The sequence below is a fragment of the Diabrotica undecimpunctata genome, chromosome 1, assembly GCF_040954645.1.
Source record: "Diabrotica undecimpunctata isolate CICGRU chromosome 1, icDiaUnde3, whole genome shotgun sequence".
NCBI lineage: Eukaryota > Metazoa > Arthropoda > Insecta > Coleoptera > Chrysomelidae > Diabrotica > Diabrotica undecimpunctata.
Genome location: NC_092803.1, coordinates 202960943 through 202983138, shown reverse-complemented (window position 1 = coordinate 202983138; position 22196 = coordinate 202960943). Strand labels below are relative to the sequence as shown.

The window sequence follows — 22196 nt, the reverse complement described above, 5'->3', positions numbered from 1 at the left end:
CAAGAAAAATAGACATCTCACAACTGAAGAACCCTGAAAAGAAAAATGAAATAAGTATCAAGGTTGAGAAAGAAATAGAAACGCTAGATAACTAGGAACAGAGAGACGTTGAAGTAACATGGACTGCTCTAAAAGCGAAAATAACAAAGATATAAGAAGACGACATCGGGTTCACGAAAAATAACAGAAAACAAGAATGGATAACGCAAGAGATCATGGACCTCATGGACGTAAGACGAAAACATTAAACAAACCCAATAGAATTCAAACGTGTCAATAATATCATTAGAAAAAAAAAGTAAAGAAGCTAAAGAAAACTGAATGTCAATGAAAATGCCTAGAATGCCTTCTAGGAAATGCTTAGACATTGAATAACTTCGGGAAAGATACGACACCTTTAATGTCCATAAAAAAGTAAAAGATGTGACAGGTAGATGGAGACAAGACACAATATTAAGAAATAATAATAACGAGATAATAATAGGTATAGAAGACAAACTGAAAAATACATTCAGATACTTCTAGACGATAATAGACCTTGTTCTCCACCATCCACGGTTGATCGAATAAATGAAAAAGGTCCAAAAATACTTAAATTGATTGCAGACAACGAAAGTAAAAGCCTAGACTTAATAACAACACGATTTAATAAGATATATGATACAGGTAAAATACCATCAGACTGGCTAAAATCAACGTTCGTAACATTACCAAAAAAATCCGATGCCTCACACTGCGATAACTATCGAATATTAAGCATGATGTTTCATGTCCTTAAAACTTTTCTCAGAATCATTCATACACGAGTTTACAAGTGTAAATTTCAGATGACTGACACTCAATTCGGATTTCGAAATGGATTGGTAACACAAGAAGCTCTTTTTGCCTTAAATGTGTTAACACAACGATGCAGAGACATGAATGTAGATGTATATGCATGTTTTATTGATTATCGAAAAGCATTTGACTGCGTTAACCATCAAAAGATGATCGAAATTCTGAGAACAACTGGAATTGACGAACAGGACTTAGAACCCAGAACTATATTGGCACCAAACGGCAACAATTGAAATGGAGCACACAACATCCGAAGATAAATGAATCCGACGAGGAGTGCGACAAGGTTGCGTCTTATCACCCCTATTCGGGTGACAACGTGAGTAAACGTAAACAAAAAGAATTACTCAGCATAATCAAAGAGAGATAAAGAGAGAGAAATAAAATACTTGGGGCATGTGTTGAGAGATGAAAGATATGAATTACTTCAAGTTATACTGGAAGGTAAAGTGCAGGGCAAAATATCAGTTAGAAGACGCCAGAACTCGTGGCTGAAAGACCTGAGGAGATGGTTTTGACCGCTCATCCATTACGTACCCCGCGACGCAAATCAATTAACACGATGAATAAATTTATCATTGTCAATTCTTCGACTATTGCAGATTTTAAATGTTTTATTATGGTAGGTTAACGCTAATTCTACTCGAAGTATGTAAGTAAATAGTTTAGAAGAAATCTAAATGTTTACATTTCAATTTATTATTTTTCTTCAATTCATTCTTCATTACAACATCTCCCGAAATAGCCCATGACATGGCGATCCTGTTGTCCGTGCAGCAAAAACACAACAAACATACAGCATTCCCGTGAATAAATAAAATCAGTCCATCCCGCTACCAACTTAATAAATAAACACCTAGGCAAATATATTAAAAACAACAAGAGCCAACATAAAAAACACTTACACAGTGGTGTGTACAAACTTAAATGTGGCGACTGCCCAAAAACTTACATTGGTCAAACAGGTAGAAATTTTAATAAACGAATAGCAGAACATAAAAGGGCTTTCAATAATAGAAAAACAGATTCTACATACGCACTTCACCTTCTAGATCATAATCATTCTTTTAATGACGAATTTAAAATTCTACACATTCAAAATAAAGGCTTAAGCTATCTTTGTTAGAATCTATGGAAATCAACAAATTAAAAAACACAGATATAATTCTGAATGACCAGCTTGAGACAAACAGTTCTCCCCTCCTCAACCTATTTCATTAGAGACTATAAAGTGTAAACCCATGCCAAAAACAGATCACTTGAGAAAGGCAATTAGCCGAAACAGCTGTAGTGATAAGAATTTAAAATAAATTTTGTGGAAGTTTTGAAAACAAAGTTTTCAGTGTTTTATTGTTACATAAAATGAATTTCCATCAAGTAACGGTCGAATCCATCAATTATTTAATAAATAAAGATAACAGTAGAGGAGTCACAGCTGGAACCAATCAGGAATCAACAATATCACGTCCAGAAATTTTTGGCATAAAGCATTTATGGTAGGTTAACAAAGCGATATTGTATATATATAATATAATAACGGATTTATTACGGCTGTCGCCGCTTCTCCGCCCCCAATTTCCATCTTTTTCTGTCATATGCAGTTGCCTCTTCTAAGTCTCTTGCCGCCATTGCTTCATCAATATCGTTGCGCCAACTTCTCCGTGGTCGTCCTCTCTTTCTTCTTTCAGGAGGGATCCATTCCAGTACTCTCCTAGGCCATCTGTACTCTGGCATTCTTTTAACATGTCCGAACCAGATTAATTGTTTTCTTTCTATGTCATCATTGATATTTCTCTCCATTTTCATTTCGTTTCTTATTTGTTCGTTTCTAACTCTCTCCAGTTTCGATCTACCGCAGCTTCGTCTCAGATAATCCATTTCTGTCGTCAAAAGTTTGTTTCTATTAGCTTTGGTGACGTCCCATACTTCCGAATCGTAAAGTGTAATACTTTGGACTATACTACCGTAAATGTGTTTTTTGGTTTCTCGTCGAATTGTTTTTTGCCAGAGAAGAGAGTTTAAGGCACGGGTCGCTGCTCTGCCCTTGTTTATTCTTTCCCTGATTTCGTCTGCGCTATTTCCCTTCTTGTTGAAAATGACCCCCAAATATTTGCAGGATTGCACGCCTTTGATTTTGTCGTCTTCCAAGACTAGGTCACATATTTCATCTGTTCCCACTGAGAGATATTCACATTTTGTCATATTCATGTTTAGACCTGCCACCTCATATTCTTCTTGCAGTTTTCTTACCATATAGCTAAGATCGTAGCTGTTTTCGGCAATTACTACCTGGTCATCCGCAAAGAAAAGTGTATATAGCTTGTTTTCTTCCACCGTTATTCCCATGTTTCTACATTTTTTTACCCATTTCACTAAGGATCTGTCCAAATAGATTTTAAATAAGGTGGGTGACAGACAGCAGCCTTGTCTTAGTCCTTTTGTTGTTTGAAAAGGAGAGGTGATTTCTTGTCCCATTTTAATTCTTGCAAAGTTTTGTTCGTAATATTTTTGAGTGGCGTTAATAAGAATTGGGTTTATTTTCAAGTTACCCATTTCTATAAGTTGGGAGATCGGTACACTGTCATATGCTTTTTCCAAATCTATTAAAGCTATATGAGTTTCTCTATTTCTCTGCACTCGTTTTTCCATTGCAATTTTTAATGTGAAGATATTATCCATAGTGGAGCGTCCGGCCCTAAATCCCGCTTGTTCTTCGGGTCGTTTGTCTTTGATATCATTTTCTATCAGGTTTCGTATTACTTTTGAGTATAGTCGGCCTATAGTAGCAATCACTGCGATCCCTCTATAGTTTTTAGGATCCATCTTTGTGCCTTTCTTGTGTATTGGAGAGATATACGATTGTCTCCATTCTTCTGGAAGCGATATTGTATACACACAGTAATGTATGAAGCAGCTACATCAGCACATCAGGAGAGAAGTACATAAGTTAGCAATTTAAAAATATGAGTAAATTTTTGAAATCGTTTTGAGTATAATATATCAATTTACAACCTGTACATTGATTTCAAACAGGCGCTCGATGGAGTGGATAGAAAAAATATGTTAAAGCAATTATCCACGCAAGGCTAGTTATCCACGCCAAAGAGTTAAATTTATAGACCTTGTATGATTAAAATGGAGGTAGGTAAAGTAATACTTTATCAACGGTACTTTTTAATCCAACGTTGAAAACCATTATTAGAAAATTAGATAACACTGGCTCAGTAAAATATTCTACCAACAAATTGAAGATGCACTGAAAATGACAAAGAACAGGGAAATCACGGTAGTTATGGGCGATTTCAATGCAAAAGTCGGCAAAGGAAGAGCTGGAACAGTAATGGGAGACCAAGGACTAGGGGAACGTAACGATAGAGGCGATCGTCTAATACAATTCTGCCAAGAACAAAGTCTAATAATCACAAACACGTTCTTTAAATTACCAATGAGACGGTTATATACATGGCGCTCACCAGCAGATAAACCGGAAAAAGTTGTAAGAAACCAAATCGACTATATAATGATTAAAGAGAGATATCGTAACACCATCAAATCAGTTAAAACATACCCAGGAGCAGATGTCGCATCAGACCATAACCCACTAATCGCTAATGTCACGCTTAAGCTTAAACGTATAACAAAACCACAAAGAACTCCAAAATTAGATGTTAGAAAACTGAAAGAAGTTGATATAAAAATCAAACTTCAACAGAAAATATACGAAAACATTGATAAATTAGATACTAACCCTTACGAGATAAACGAACAATGGGAAACACTAAAAAACTGCCTCCTCGCTCCATGCAAAGAGATATTAAAAGAACCGACACGTAAGAAAGACAATTGGATGACCGACGAGATACTCGGCATGATGGAACAACGAAGACAAGCCAAGAACAAAGACAGTCACAATTACAAAATCATTAACAACGAAATCAGAAAAAAGATAAGAGAGACAAAACAAACTTACTATGAGGAAAAATGTAAAGAGATAGAGGATCTTCAGAACAAATACGACCTATTCAACATACATAAAAAGGTTAAAGAAATGGCAGGATGGCAGGACTGCAAAAAAGAAACCACAATACAACTCTTTTAGATAAAAATGGAAATACTATGATAACGACTGACGAAAAACTAAAACGATGGGAAGAGTATATGGAAGAGCTCTTCGACGACGAAAGAGGAAACCCACAAGACTTGTCTTTTGAGGACAGAGAAACAACTGCAGAAATTACAAAGGAAGAAATAATGTATGCACTAAAGAACACCAGAAACGGAAAAAGCCCGGGGCCAGATCAACTGCCTATTGATATCCTTAAAATAATAGAAAATGAGTACATTGATGTCCTCTTAAAGCTTTTTAATAAAATTTATCAAGCGGGTGACATACCCAACGAATGGTTGACCTCAACATTCATTTGTCTCCCAAAAAAGAAAAATGCTAGAGAATGCACTGACCACCGTACCATAAGCCTGATGTCTCACACACTTAAATTGTTTTTAAAGATCATTCATAAACGCATTTACAAAACACTTGATATGGATATTGAAGAAACTCAATTTGGATTCCGTAATGGCGTAGGTACCCGTGAAGGCGTGAAGCTCTATTTGCATTCAACGTACTAATCCAGAGATGCTTGGATGTGAACCAAGATATGTACGTCTGTTTCATAGACTACAACAAAGCTTTCGACAAAGTCCGCCACAAAGAGCTAATGGAGATCCTCAAAGCAAAACAAATACAACACAATGACCTTCGAATTATAACAAATCTATATTATAAACAGCAGGCACACGTACGCATTAATGAACACACATCAGAAGAGTTCGAAGTTAAAAGAGGAGTGCGACAGGGGTGTGTATTGTCACCACTACTATTCAATGCATACTCTGAAGAAATTATGAAAAGAGCTCTTGAGGGAGAAACAGCAGGAATCAAAGTCAATGGAACACCAATTAACAACATTAGATATGCGGACGATACTATCATAATAACAGACAACCTCCGAGACCTCCAAAAGCTAATGAACAAGATAGTTGAGTATGGAGAGGAATATGGATTATCAATAAACACCAAGAAAACCAAATTTATGAGGATATCAAAAACCCAAAATAATGGTGAAAGCCTGACAATTAACGGTAGTGCTTTAGAACAAGTTAAAAACTACCACTATCTTGGCACAATAATTAATCACACAAACGATTACTCCAAAGAAATCAAAGTTCGAATAGAGAAAGCACGTACAAACTTCAATAAAATGAGAAAGGTACTTTGTGCAAGAGAACTAAAATTGGACTTGAGAGTTAGGCTGGCAAGGTGCTATATCTTCTCGACTCTGCTTTATGGGATAGAAGCATGGACACTTAACGCGTCGACTGCTAAAAAGTTGGAAGCATTTGAAATGTGGGTGTATAGAAGAATCCTGAAGATATCATGGACCGAGCATGTAACAAACAACGAAGTCATGAGAAGAATCAACAAAAGAATGGAAGTATTGGAAACCATCAAGACACGAAAGCTGCAATACCTGGGGCATGTTATGCGTAATGAGAGATACAACCTACTTCAATTGATTATACAAGGGAAAATCCAGGGCAAGAGAAGTGTAGGAAGAAGAAGAATCTCATGGTTGCGTAACTTGAGGGAATGGTACGGATGCACATCAATTGAACTATTCAGAGCAGCAGCATCTAAGATCAGAATAGCCATGATGATTGCCAACCTCCGTCGCGGAGATGGCACGTGAAGAAGAAGAAGGCTCAGTAAATATAAGATCTCAAATATGTGAATTGGCGAATGATATCGCCTTATTAAGCCACAACAAAAGCATGTTGAGCGAAAAAGTGCACGACAAGTCTCATCGACAGATATCCTGCCTACGAATACTCCTCTAGCTTTCTTTGTGTTAGAAAGCTAGAGCTACTTTAACTGTAAAAGTAATCCAGGGATGGAAACTCCAAGGAAAAATAACAGGAGCAAGGCCAATAAAATATGAATAAATGATGTTAAATATGAAATTGTTCGAAAATACTTTTCTTTCTTTTTTCTCAAAGTTTTAAATTCATATTAAACTTTAAACTCAAGTTTCGTGGCATGTACCATTTAACAAAGTTCTAGCGGTTGCTTCGGATACCCAAAAAGCAAAAGGAGATGTTTCCACTCTCGTGGAGCAACAAACAAATATCCCTGTGTGTAAATATTTTGGTAGAAGCTTGGCCAAAGGGCATTCGCGGACGGGTGTACAAAGGTAGTTGGTTCTCGGCGGCGTGGGTACAAAGTGAAGGGTGAGGAATGAGGTGCAGCAAGGCAGATAATTTGCAGTCGCTTCGCTAGATTTTGAATTCCCGATGTTTACATACGACGTAACTCGACCTCAACAAACATGGAAACATCAACAAATGTTCGAAGTACACTGGAAAAACTCTTTTTCATTGGAAATTATTATCTACTTTAATACAAAATTCCACATATTTTAGTGTGACGATTTAATTGAGTGAAAACGACTCGTTAAAAATGTCATCATCATCATCACTGGCTCGACAACCCTTTTTGGGTCTTGGCCTGTTCTAGGATTCTTCTCTATTCCGATCTGTTTCGTGCTTTTTTTCTCCAGTTTTTTATTTTTAAGGTTGTTATATCATTTTCTATTTGTTCTAAGTATCTCAGTTTCGGTCTTCCTCTTGTTCTTTTTCCTACTGGCATCTGTTTGAATATTTTGTTTGGTATTTCGCCTTCTTCCATTCTTTCTACATGTCCTATCCAACGCAGCCGTCCTATTTTGATGAATGTTATAATATCCGGATCCTGGTATATTTTGTATAGTTCAGAGTTGTATCGTCTTCGCCATATTCCGTTTTCTTTTGTGCCCTTATATATGTGTCGCAAGATTTTTCTTTCGAAGGTGGCTAACAACGTTTCCTCTCTTTTGGTAAGTGTCCAGGTTTCTGAGCCATATGTGAGTACCGGTCTTATTAGGGTTTTATATATTTGGCATTTTGTCTTTCTTGCGACGTTATCTGATCTTAGGTGTCTAATTAAGCCATTGTAACATTTATTTGCAATAAATATTCGCCTCTTCACTTCCTCCGTAACGTTATTGTCAGACGTGACTAGGGATCCCAAGTATATAAAGTTTTTTACCTCCTCTATGTTGTATTCTCCTATTGTTATATTTTGTGGCTGCCTTATTTCTGCGTTTTTTCTTACCTGCATATATTTTGTTTTGGTCTGATTGATTTTAAGACCACTATTTTGTGCAGCTCGTTCTATTTGATTGTATGCCTCTATCATTTCTCTTCTTGATCTTGCGATTATGTCAACATCATCTGCAAATGCTAGTATTTGCACGCTTTTATTAATAATTGTTCCTCGTGTATTGACTGTTGTGTCCCTCAGTATTTTCTCGAGCACGATGTTGAACAAGATGCATGATAGAGCGTCTCCCTGGCGTAGTCCCTTTTTTCACATCTATTGTTTCCGTTAATTCATTTTGTATCCGGATTCTACTTTCTACTTTTAGAGATTCTTTTATCAGTTCTATTAGTTGTGTTGGTATATTAAATTCTTTCATTGCTTTTATTAAGAATTCTCGGTTTATGTTGTCATATGCGCTTTCAAAGTCTATGAAGAGATGATGGGTGTCGATGTTATATTCACTTGTTTTTTCGGGGATCTGTCGCAGAACAAATATCTGGTCTATTGTTGACTTCTGTCTACAGAAGCCACTTTGGTATTTGCCAACTATTTTTTCAGCGTGTGGTCTAAGTCTTTCATAAATGACATTGGACATTACTTTGTATGCTGCATTCAGCAGCGTGATTCCACGGTAGTTTCCACATTCTAACTGATTTCCTTTTTTATGTAGTGGTACAATAATATCGCTATTCCACTCCGTTGGTAGCTGTTTATTCGACCATATCTTTGTTATCAATTCATGTATTGTTTTTTGTAGTGCGTCTCCTCCTTCCTTAAGTAACTCCGATGCTATTTGATCCGATCCCGGTGCTTTATTGTTCTTTAATTTTTCTACTGCTGCTCTAATCTCGGCTATTGTTGGTGGAGACTTTTCTCTGTTGTCTGCTTGGTCTAATGGTATGTCAGGGGTCGTCTCTCTCCGATCTCCTTCAAACTTTTCCGTAAATTTTTCTGTCCATCTACTTAGTATCTCTTGCTGTTCTGTCAATATATTACCTTCCTTATCTCTACACATCGTTGTTCTCGGTTTGAAGTCTTTTCTGCTTTTGTTTAGTCTCTGATAAAATTTTCTTGTCTCTGTTGATTTACTTAGTTCTTGTAGTTCTTGAAGTTCTTTGTTCATATATTCTCTCTTTTTTCTTCGGTGAGTTTTCTTTTCTTCTTTGTGTAGTCGTTTATATTCTTCCTCTGCTTGTCGGGTTCTGTGCCCCTGTTGCATCAGTAAATATGCTCTGTTTTTTTTTGTCTGTGATGATCTGACATTCTTCGTCAAACCAGTCATTCGTTCTTGTTTTTCTTTCTCTACCTTTTATGCCTAGTACTTCTTTAGCTGCCTCTTTTATGATGTCTCTGCATTCTTCCCACTCTTTATTTAGGTTTTCATGTGTTATTCTGTTTTCTAGTTTGTTGTTTATCTTTTCTTTATACTCTTTATTTTTGTTTGTTTCTTTGAGTCTTTCTACCTTGTATCGTTCATGTTTAGAGCCTCTTTCCTTTTTGATGTTTGAAATTCTAGCCCTTACCTTACTTTCGACCAGGTAGTGATCAGAATCCGCATTTGCCCCTCTTCTAGTGCGGACGTTTATTATATTCGATTGGTGTCTCGAGTCTACAATAACATGATCTATCATATTTACTGTAAGTCCATCCGGGGATTTCCAGGTACCTTTGTGTATATCTTTGCGAGCGAAGTATGTGCTGGCAATCACCATGTTAAGTGATCTTGCTAGGTTTATTAACCTATTGCCATTGTCATTTGATTGCTCATGGAGACTGTGCCTACCTATTGTGGGTTGGAATTGCTGTTCTTTTCCAACTTTGGCGTTTAGGTCTCCATAGATTATTTTTATATCATTTTTTGGGCATAACTGATATGCGGACTCTAATTCGTCATAAAATTCTTCTTTAATTTCCTCTTCTTTTTCTTCTGTCGGGGCATGCGCATTAATTAGACTGTAGTTAAAGAAACGACCTTTAACTCTTAAAATACACAGTCTTGGACTAATGGCTCTGAAATCTCTTATAGTATGCTTTACTCTCTTGTTTACTATGAATCCTGTGCCCAAGACGTGATCTTTAGGATCGCAGCTGTAGAAAATCGTATGGCTTCTTTTTTCCAGTATATTGTTTCCAATCCACCTCATTTCTTGTATGGCAGTTATGTCTATTTTGTATCTGTCTAGTTCATTTAGGAGATTTTGGAGAGCTCCCAATCTATATAAGGTACGAATATTCCATGTCGCAACCCTCAAATCGTGTTCCTTTTTCTCGCACAGTCGTCGTCGTTTGATCAGTCCGGCTTTTCTTCCTTGAACGTTCATAACTCATGGTTTATCTAGGAGAAGGTAGTTAACCTTCCGCCCAACCCCCTATTCGTCGGAGGACCAAGACTCCCTTCTTCGTCAGCCCTGACCCCACCTTCCACTGGGGGTTGGTTACCCAATCTCCAGTGGGGTTGCTCAGGTTACCGGCGTGTACCGCCTTGGAGGTGAAGATAGGAATTGAGTAGGATAGGCTAAGTGATGCCAACAGGATACGGCATCATGTATTGCGCCTCACTACCCCCTTTACACACCCGTTAAAAATGTATTGATAAGAAAAATGATAGCGAGCTCACATAAACAGTTAATCAGTATTTTGATTTTTAAAAAAATCTAAATGTTAAAAATTAAACATTAAACAGAATAGGTCAAAGTAAAGATGACTAAACAAAAATGATAAAAAAGAGAAAGTTTCAATACTTGCGAAATTAATTGAAAGGTAGCAGATACTGGATACTGCAGTTAATTGATAGGAAGAAATATTCATGGCTTCAAAACCCTTGTCAATGGATTGGCTTATCAGCAGATCAATTTGTTAGATGCCGCAAAAAATCGACAAAAATAAAGTAAATTAAAACTAAAATACTAAAATTTCTTCTTAATTGTATTTAAACAAAATTATGTGACTCTCTAAAGTAAAGTTCAGTGTTCAAACACTTCTGATTTTTTATCTTTCTGTCTTTTTTTATAACTATTTAAGCAGTCTTTACATAATTCAAAACTTAAGAAACAAATAGAACCCGCCAAAAACGCCCTAGTTAAAATAAGTGTGCCACCCCTAAAGAGTCCAACAGCTCCCTCGGTTTTCAAAACTTCGTTTAAAACTTCTATAATACCTTTTTTATGTTTTTCCTCTAAGGAGATTTGTATTTTACTCTTTAACACATCGATTGGCATAGCTACCAACCAGCAAGCAATAGCAGCGAAACCGCCAGCGAACATCGTTCCGATTATATCTATTTCTGGACTTTCTTTATTAAGTTGACGTCGTATCAGATCGTAAGTAAGAAAATACACCCCAGTCGAAGGAGCATCTCTCATCAACGTCGCTCCTAGTCCTCTAAATATGTTTGGAATTCCTCCTTTCCGATAAAGTTGAACTACACAATCTAAAGGCCCTGAGAACGACTTTTGAACTTGTAGAAGGCACTTAACTCTATCTCCAGGAGCAATCAAAGGAGCAGTACATAATCCAGAAAACATTCCAGAAGCAAATATCTGATAATTAGTCAGTGAGCTACCATCAGAAGGTCCAAATATATTTTTCCCAATTTCGAAACTCATAAAGCAGATCGCAGTAAGTGGAGTGACAGCTATTAAGGGAGTGCTCATTCCTTTGTACACAAAAAAGAAACCTTCGTCTTTTGTAGACTTTTTAATACAGTGCCAAGGTCCTAAATAGAGAGGAGGCATGCCAGGTTTGAGGACTGGCATCGTCTGCAATCGTACTTTAACTGTATCCAAAGGGTGGGCTACAAAAACTGCGCATATTCCTCCAAAGCCTCCACAAAAAAATGATTCTATAACACTTACTCCACTCATTCCTAAACAATATTGGTTTTACGTAATGAAATAAATTCAATATTTGGATATTTCATTATTGTAGAAAATTGTGGTTACATTGATATTTTACACTTATTATAATTTAATATTTTTGTAAATGGCAGATGTAAAAACGTGACATACTTTTGACATAGCTATGAAATATGAAAATAATTAAATATCTTCTTCTTCATTCAAAGATTTAGGTATGTGTTGCCTGTTTAGCATTAAGTTTTGTGCTTCAGTTCTTCGTTTTGGTAGTAATTTAGCATTTGTTTAGTTCCTCGACTTTTATCTCTTCTGTATGGATGTTGTCTCCATTTTGTTTTGCATTCTTTTATTTTCCATTTATTGAGTGTATACTTATTTCTTGTATTAGATCTTGGAGGAGAAACTTCGACGCCAAATCCTGGACTACATGCGCCAAGAGATCCGCCGAATCATAGTTAGACTCATACGAGAATGAACAAAGACAAATGTGAAAATAAATGTGAGTAGTTTTTTCCTCTCTTATAAACATCTACAGTTAAATAATTATGACTACAACTTTTTCTTCTTTTTTAAAAATCTAGAGTCAAAATATGTCAATTTTTTAATCAAACAGTGCTTCATATATTATAAATTTGTATTGCATATTTATTGATGACACTATTAGTTAATTGTTTACTTTAGTAATTATTATTTTATTACACATTTATCGCTAATATTCCCCAATTCGTTATATGTAAGATAATGAAGAAACTATCGCCTTTGGTTGATGGTGGTTAATTGTGACAAATAGGCAAACGTCATAGTATAAAGGACCTGAAGGAATTCTACTTAACTAACAACGTAGTAGACACATGGGATATGTTTCGACTTTATTGATGGAACCTACTTCAAGCATAAAGCTGCACGACGATAGGTTAGGGTGGTATTGGAATCCCACTCGCCGCGGTTTCTGTGGCTCTAGCTCGACAAAACGATGTCTACACCACCTTGTGCGCAGAAGAAGGAAGACATTAACTACAGATATATAGTCGGAAAAATATTCAAAATTTTGCCGGTGATATGCGAAATTATAAAATATTTTGAGATCGAAACGAAAATCGAAGAAGTCATAATGAAGAAAGAAATTTGCGACAGATTTTTGACAACAGGAATGACTATCGAGGAAGAATGTAAAATATTCGAGAAGACAGCAGAATTGAGAGAAGCTTTTGATAAACTCAATGTATCACTAACAAACCCCCAGTAATGGAATTTCCAGATTTATCGAAGAAAAACAAGTTTTTTACAAATGGTAATGACAAATCGGCAGCATTTGTCAGTAGAATGCTCAACAAAGCGGAAATAAATTATCCTACGATAGACAATGACCTGTTAGCAATAGTATGGAGTATTGCCAAATGGAAACAATACCTACCACATAAGGAATTTTTTATTCTGATTCTGATGATGATGATGATGATGATGATGATGATGATGAACCCTTCAAGCAGTCTAACTTAATTCAGATTGAAGTTATAGGAAAACAACTTGACAATTAAATACGTAAAGGAAACTGAAAACGTCACAGTAGATGTCCTACCACGAGTAGAAGTTACATTAGAAGAACGCAAACAGCTAAGTAAGGACACAGAATGAAGCAAATTGGTATCGACGAGAGCACTGACTAAGAAACAGGAAGAAACTGATAATTCGAACGACAGAAGGACTCATCATCATCATGCAACATCTTCTGTCCACTGCTGGATATAGGTCTCTCCCATTTTTTGTCACTCTTCACGATTCTATGCTTCTTGTTGCCATTTGTTGGATATTCGTCTAATGTCGTTCATCCAGCGTGTTGGTGGTCGTCCTCTGGTGCGTTTGTCTTCTCGTGGGCGCCAGTCGATTAGTTTTCTGGTCCATCTTGTGTCTTTCAGTCTTGCTATGTGACCTTCCCAACTCCATTTCAGCTTGGCTATACGTTCGACGACATCACTGATACCTGTTCTTTTCCTTAAGTATTGATTCCTTATTTTGTCTTTTTTTGTCACGCCAAGAATTGACCTTTTCATGCGCCTTTGTGCCACTCGCGTTTTTAGTGCAGTTGTTTTTGTGAGCGTGAGAGTTTCTGCTCACCATCTCGCACGATGGTTTGTAGAGTAACTGGATGAGTAGGAAATAAAAACTTTCTCACCACTTAGATATTTAGGACCTACCTTACTCTAAAAACTAAGGCTTCCAGGAATCTGGAAGGGTGTGTTATTACTTGTTTAATACTGATGTCATCAATTTCTATTTTACATCTGGTTAGTTCTTTGCTGACTACTATTGTTTTAGTTTTCTGAGATAAGATTATCATATTAAATTCTTTTGCTCTTATGTTAAATCTGTGGATTTTTATCTTGAGCTATCAATATTGCGTCGTCGGCGTAACAGGGTATTTTCCAGGGTACAACAGGGTCCACATAGCCATGATGATTTCCAACCTTGGATAGAAGATAGAACTTGAAGAAGAACAAGTTCTCCACGTGACAGCTTTCCAGTATATAATTGTCCTTGTAATGGGTAAGCATTTTGAGCATTTCATGCCCAAAAAATCTTAATATCACATTTTACAGCTTTGATGGAATGTATTGAGTATATTTTTATATCCCTGCCCAGCTTTGATGGAATGTATTAAGTATATTTTTATATCCCTGCCTCATCTACAGTTATATGTTCTGAGGTTTACCCTTTTTTAATTACACTTAAAATTACTCTTTAGCATGGTCTAGATATCACGGATTTAAAAGAGCTCCATATGCTGCATGCCAATTGCCATCAAAACAAATAATCCTCAACAGTAATTGGAAATTATCTCGCGACATAGCAGCACGAACCAGTGGCAGAGCATTTCATTTATTTATTTTACTTCTGTAAACCAAATTCGATAAGAATTCCCACAAAAGCGTCATATTCTTCTTTGGTAATGCACTTAAAAAAAATTTCTAAGGCCTAATGTCAGAATTCTGAAATTTTACTATATGTTTAGTATTGTAGTATTGTGTTATTTATTGAGCTTTTCTTTTGCTTCCTTTTAGAATAATATCGCACATTTCAGGTGTAATTAGGGATGAGAAAATTTGTTTTATTGTAACTGTTTTGCTGAAGTTTGCTGTACCAGAACTTTGCTGTAAAATATTCCGCCGGACAGCTTGTGTTTTATGGAAAGGAGCATTTTTCATAAAACATCTTTGATCTTTGCCAGTTCACGTCAAATTCTCTTTGTCTGCGTCTTTCTTGTTTCATCATCATTTTTTCATCTTGATTGTCTTTTTCATATTAAATTGTATGCTCTAATTTTGCGCCCGACTCTTCAGCTCATTGCAGGTCATTAACTATTGTATGTACATGTTATTGCCATTTATAATTAGTAATTATTAAATAATCAACATTTTCTCGAATACATACTCAAAATGCATAATCCATCAGTAATCTATTAGGACATTAAGTAGAATGGATTAGTGAATGATTTAAGTTATTATGAAGAAAAGATAGATAAAAGTAGATTATTAAAACTCAATAATGTCAGTGTTCTACTACTTCTGATGTTTTATTTTTTTGCCTTGTTTTATAATTCTTTAAAGAATCTTTACAAAGGGTAACACATAAGAAACAAACTGAGCATGTCAAAAACGCTCTAAGTAAAATAAGCGTACCGCCTTTAAAAAGTCCAGGAACTCCCTCGGTTACCATAACTTCTTTAAAAACTTGTCTAATACCCCGTCTAGATTGGTCATCGAGGGATGCTTGTATTTTACTCTTTATCACATCGGCAGGCATGGCTATTATATAGCCGATAGCACCTGCAACACCTCCAGATAGCATAGTTACCAATAGATCCCATCCTGGATGTTGTTTGCTCAGAAATTGTCGTCGTATCAGATCATAACTAAGAAAGTACACTCCAGTTGAAGTTGCATCTCTTAGTGTCGTGATCGTTAGTCCTCTAAATATACTTGGAATTCCTCCCTTCTGATAAAGTTGAATAGCGCAATCTAAAGGTCCTTTATGCGTTTTGTGTGCCCTTTGAACTTGTAAAATGCTCTTTATTCTATCTCCTGGAGTAATAACAGGACCAGTACAAAGTCCAGCGAATACTCCAGAAGCATATATTTGAAAATTAGTCAGTGGGCTTCCATCTGCAGGTCCAAATATCTTATTCCCTAGTGCATAACCCATAAAGCATACAGCAGTCATTGGAGTTACTGATAGTAGTGGAGTAGTCATGCCCTTGTACAAAAAGAATATACCTTCATTTTTGGTAGATTTTTGGATACAATGCAAAATTCCTGAATATAGAGGCGGCTCACCAGGTTTGGGGACGGGCATCGTTTGTAGTCGGACTTTAACGGTGTCAGTAGGGTGCGATACAAAAACTGAACATATCCCTCCAAAGCCACCACAGAAGAAGGATTCCGCTACACCTCCCCCACTCATTTCTTGCAAATTTTGTGTAAAATAGCATAAGCAATGGTTTGATTTTTGGATACATAGATTTGATATGTTTCATTCCTCAGAATTTTGAATTTGGATACAAATGTGTGAGTAAACAAAAATTTTATAATTTTGTAAATGACTAGTGTCAAAAGATGACATATTTGTGACAGAATATTGATACTTACTGCAAAACAGGACAATCATTATAAAAATTAGAAGAACGTATATAAAAAATTTTACAATTCAGACAGTATTGAACCTACAGAAGCAGGAAAAGAAGATATGAAAGTGACATTGAAACGTAAAAAGCCCTTTAAAACAAATACAAGAATTGCTATTGGAAAAACGAAATACCAACAAAATTAATGAAAAAAACAAACCAATTAATTATTAGAAACTTTTCACGGAAATTTTTCTTTCTCTGTCTCTGAACCATTTTAATAGAGAAGAGTGAATGCGGTCATAAAGAACGGGCCAGACTTAAAAGGGGCCAGACGAAATAAATAACCCCAATGTTAATGTGTATAAATGCTATGCGAATTGTAACAAATTTCTCGGTAGAAAGAAAAACTTATCTTTCCGGTTAATGCTGTTCACCGTGTGAGTATAGCGGTGAAGTGGATGTAGAAACGGAAACAATGGGGTGATTTTTAATTTTAACTAGGGGAGCTTTAAATATGAATTTTAATGATCTATCATAGAAGAGTAAGATCATAAAAATGTACTGTTAGAAGTTATTTTTTGTTTTATTAGTTTATATTATCGATCTCATCAATAGTCTATTACATATTCATATTATAAACATGTATCTCTTATTTGTCTATATTTTTTCGTGTCCCTTATTTATCTCCACTTATCCGTATTTTCCATGTTTTCGTGTGTCTACGCATTCCATAACTTATTTATCGTTATCGCTGCATCCCACTTATAGTCGAGATCTACCTAGGACCTCAACATTAGTCACACGATCCACCAATGAATTTCTTAAGATGTGTCTGTAGCACATCTCACAGGGCTCGAGCTTTCTTAAAAAAACTTCGGAAAGTGTCCATGTCTCTACTCCGCTTAATATTGTAGAAAATACATAGTATCTAATGACAAATATTTTGGTACCAAGTGGTAGATCGTGACTTGTGAAAAGAGACTTCATATTTACGAACGCTAATATTTTACAAGGTATTACGGACAATTGGTGTCTTTGTAGCAAGTAAGGTGTATTTGTAATAAGATTTTAAACCTCATAATTTGATTTTTGCATGAAAATATGCAATTTTGTTAATGTTACATCTTATTTGTCAAAAAAGAAGTATCTATATCGAAGCAACCTTCGTGTTTTTCTTGATCACTCTTAGAAAATCACTTGGTAAATTAATTTTTCTATTTTTGAGCTTACTTAATACAACTGTGGACTGAATCTACTTCCATTTGGAAAGGACCTTTTTCAATAAATTTCTGAGTAATTGGTACATTGTATAGTATCGATAAATTGAGTAGTTTCCATGTCTAATACTATATTCCGGTTTTGGAAGATGCAACCATCACTGTACACTATAATTTATATTTTCAAAGGCAAACAATTTTCTTTTAAGTACTCCAAAATGCATAATACAAAAGTTGATGCACATAGATCGGTATCAAATCTCCCTAAAGCTTTAGTTTTGGTCTTGTTGCACTCTGCTTCATAATCCTTAAAAACAGGTTTTATAGAAGTAAAATTCTCCTCCAGGTAAAGCTTATTGGCATCTTTCCTTACATAATGCGATGGATTAGAGAATTTGTCAAAAAATTTGTTGTTGTGGCGGCCGAGACGTGCCGGCATGACCGGAGCGGAGGGCGGGTGCGTGGTATGACGTCAGCTAGCGCTCAAGTGGCTTACTATCTATTGCATCGTGCATCATTTTGTCGTATATGGTCCCTAAGGACGAATTTCTGTGCTGAGTCTAACTATTTTCATCTCTATCTGCTAATGTTAGGTCCCTAATTGGTTTTTATTTATTTTGATATTTTTCCTTAATTTTTTTTATCGATTTTTTTATGTCTTTAAATTGCTCGTACAGACTGTCTAGAGAAAGCCAGAGCTGAATTTTTCAAGATGAAGAAAATGTCATGTGGAAACAATGTTACTTTGAAACTGAAAAATGGATTAGTAAGATGTTATATATGTTCTGTGTTCTTTTATATGGTGTAGAATGTTGGACTTTACTAACGCTGACTGTAATGGATACACCTCAAAAAAAACTTGAAGCCTTTAAAATCTGAGTGTATTGGAGAAATCTGTAAATAAGTTGGGTAGATAGACTCGTAGGTAACGAGTTTGTTATGCAGCAGATAGGAAAAGTTGCGGAAGTGGTGAGAACAGTTAAAAATCGCAAACTGGAATATTTGCCATGTTGTGTATAACCCAAAGAGATCAAATATACTTAAATAATTAATACAAGGCAAGGTAAATGGAAAAGCGGGCCAGGTCCAAGTAAAAAGAACGTCATGCCTTTTTGAGCTGCCGTCAACAAAATGGGTATAGCCAATTTCATAGCCAACGCACGATAATCGAGCAAGTCACAGGAAGGAGAAAAAAATGCTAGGTATGATCGTCCAAGTTCAGCTCATGGTGGCACACTAATTCTGTCTAGAAATAATGATTTCTCTTCTATAACAAAATATAACTTTTTGTTGAATAAATCCTTCTCCTGAATGAGTTTTCATTGGTTTATAACAAGAATCTTAATCTATACATTCTTTGCATTTATGGATGACCTGATTATTTCACGGAACTATTGCTTTTGCACTAACTTAAAAATCGATGGAAAAATTTTTCTTTTTGCTGATGATACCAGTATTACCTGGAGGAACTCTAATATTGCAACTCTTTATGCAATTAACTTCGATTTGTTAAGTAAGAAACTAGCTTCAGCCTGCTATGCAATAAGATCTGTTTCAAAGGAAATCAATTTAGCATCTTCCAAAATAACATACTTTTCTTTGTTCTCAGTTTCTCTCTGTTTTTGGCCTCAGTAGAATAACACATTGCAGAAGCTACTTTAAAAATCACGAGATTTTAACTCTTCCCTCTTCATATATTCTAGAAACTCTTTGCTTAATTCGTAAATACCTACATGTTTTTCCAGCAAGACCTAATCATGACTACTCCACCAGAAATTCAATCTTTGATGTGTATTTACGAATCCCGTCCACTGAGTTAGTAAAGAAATCTATATTATATTCGTCAAAAAAATTATACAACCATCTCCCTTTGCAACTTAAATCTACAACTTCTTTCCTAAGTTCCGTAAATTGACAAAAGCCTATTTGTGAAAGACTCAGTGGCAGAGTTTCTTGACGGATAACTAAGAAATTACAGTACGTTTATTCTTCGTTCACAAATTGTTGAGAGCACGAAATATGCCTCAAACTCATAAAACGGTCGTAAATCATAGGCGTTCCTAAGTGTTTATTCATTAAATAATAATATAATGTTTTAATACTGTTATATATAATATTGATAATATTTTAATACTAATATATTTAGCAAAAAAACAATTAAAACTTTCACGACTAATGTTGGTTATTATATTATATTAATAAAAATAAGAATTTAACCATTAACAATTTTGTAAATAAGAATACCTTATCTCTTTGGATATTTCAATACTAAACTTCGCGTTTAATCACTTTACTAAAAAACCTGGAATTCATATCCGAAGGTACTATTCGTTCCAAGATAATTAAGATGGAATTCCCCAGATTTTTAATAATATATTTATATTCGAAACTTAACTTGAAAGGGTGAAGTTATTACGAACGAAAACAATTTTTTGTTTAGTACGTTTTTGATCGCATGTAATTGACGGCTCGTCGGTGTTTCCGCGTCTACGGCAGTGATTTTTTATTCCATATACCTACGAACATATACGTACCTTTCGCTCGTGCTCGTTTTGTTGGATTGTTTGTGATGGCTTCATCATCAAGTTTTACACCGGTACTGTTGCGTACAGTCAGTAAGTCTGTCTATTCACCAAGAGAGAAGACTATTGTCCTAAATGTTCACGATGCTCTGGTTTCTCAGAATCCCACAAACACTGTTCGCAACATAGTCGAAAGTTGTGCCAACATGACTGGCGTAGGGGAGTCAACTTTATATAGGTTTCTATCAGAAAGAAAAAAACACGGTATAGCTAACCCAAACACAAACGAACACTTAAAGAGAGGGAAAAAGCCTATTAAAATTGATGAATTTGCAAAAATGGTATTCGAAGGAAAATTCATGGATTTTTTTTCAAAAAAGAAATACCAAACCTAAACAAAATTTTACAAGAAGTTAGAGACGACCCGGATTTGCCTCATATCGGACGAACTAAATTGTGGCAAGTTTTAAAAGAATTAAATTTCCGGTGGGAGAAATCAGACCGAAAATCACTTTTGATTGACCGGGAGGAGAAGATGATGTTGGAGAAGAAATTATCTAAGATTCATACGAAAATTCCGGGCTGAAGAAAGGCCCATCTTCTACCAGGATGAAACGTGGGTAAACTCAGTTCATACTCTAAAAAAAATTTGGTCAGATAAAAATAGATTAAGCTCCAGGCAAGCCTTTATGGAAGGTTTGTCTACTGGTATCTCCCCACCTTCTGGTAAATGCAGTAGATTAATAATTTCTCACGTTGGCAGTGAAAAAGGATTTGTTAAGCATGGTTTATTGGAATTTCATTCCAAAAGCACAAAAGACTATCACGAGGAGAAGACAGCTGATGTTTTCGAAGAGTATTTTGAGCAAATGATTGAACACATACCACCAAATTCAATTATAGTATTAGATAATGCACCTTATCATTCACGACTAGTAGAAAGACTTCTAACGAATGCGTGGAAGAAACAGGATATTCTTGACTGGTTGCGGAATAAGTATCTGCCTTACGAAGATGGAATGGTAAAAGCAGAACTTTTAAAAATTGCCCGGCAACACAAATCTAAGTTCAAGAAATACGTAGTTGACAAAATGGAGGAAAGGCGAAACATCACAGTCTTTAGACCTCCCTTCCTACCACTGCGAAATAAATCCAATTGAACTCATTTGGGCACAAATGAAAAGTTATGTGGCTAGAAAAAATACGTCATATAAAATACAAGCTGTACGTGAATTGTTATACGAGTCTTTATAACATATTACAAAACAAAACTGGAAAGATGCAGTAAGACATGTAATAGAAGAAGAACAAAAAATGTGGGATCTTGATAACATAATTATTTACCTTAAACCTAATTATTAACCCTCAAGACGACTCGGATTCCGAAGTTGATCCTATTTATTTTGAATTTGAATAGTTTTCTAATCGTAATTATATAAGGTAAGTAATAGTAGTTGTAATCGTAAGGTATTAAAGGGGAAAGGCGCAAAATGTCGCCTGTCAAAATGTTCAATGTGTTTTAAATATGTCCATTTTTTTTTCAAATCGTGAGAAAACTAAAAAGCATTTTTGAAAAATTTAAAGGCAGAATGAAATATTTTTTAGAATAAATAAAAAGTTTCTTTTGTATGCAATATTTTCAATTAAAAATTTTACTATATTTTCTCTTTTATTTTCACCCCTGTTACATAACATATATAAATAAACATTGTAGAAGTTTTCAGGGACTTTCTGTCCTGAGTAATAATGTAATCTTTCATTCTGCGTTTAAATTTTTCAAAAATATTTATTAGTTTTCTCCGGATTCGAAAATAATGGATACATTTAAAACACATTGGAAATTTTGCCAGGCGACATTTGGCGCCTTTTTCCTTAATTAAATAAATGTATCTTTTACAAATGGCAAGAAACTTTTTATTTTTGAATAAAATAAATAAGTTTTATTAA

The 22196-nt window shown here is 35.4% G+C and overlaps 1 protein-coding gene and 1 pseudogene across 1 annotated transcript; both read right to left on the bottom strand.

Annotated features, from left to right (window-relative positions):
• Positions 1-10949: 10949 nt before the first annotated feature.
• LOC140442164 (mitochondrial carnitine/acylcarnitine carrier protein pseudogene) lies at positions 10950-12041 on the bottom strand (annotated as a pseudogene).
• A 3366-nt stretch (positions 12042-15407) lies between these two features.
• On the bottom strand, positions 15408-16500 carry LOC140442161 (congested-like trachea protein). The gene has a single exon (XM_072533241.1). It carries the CDS (start codon positions 16345-16347, stop codon positions 15436-15438), a length of 912 nt encoding a protein of 303 aa, XP_072389342.1. The 5' UTR covers positions 16348-16500; the 3' UTR covers positions 15408-15435.
• Between the last annotated feature and the right edge of the window lie 5696 nt (positions 16501-22196).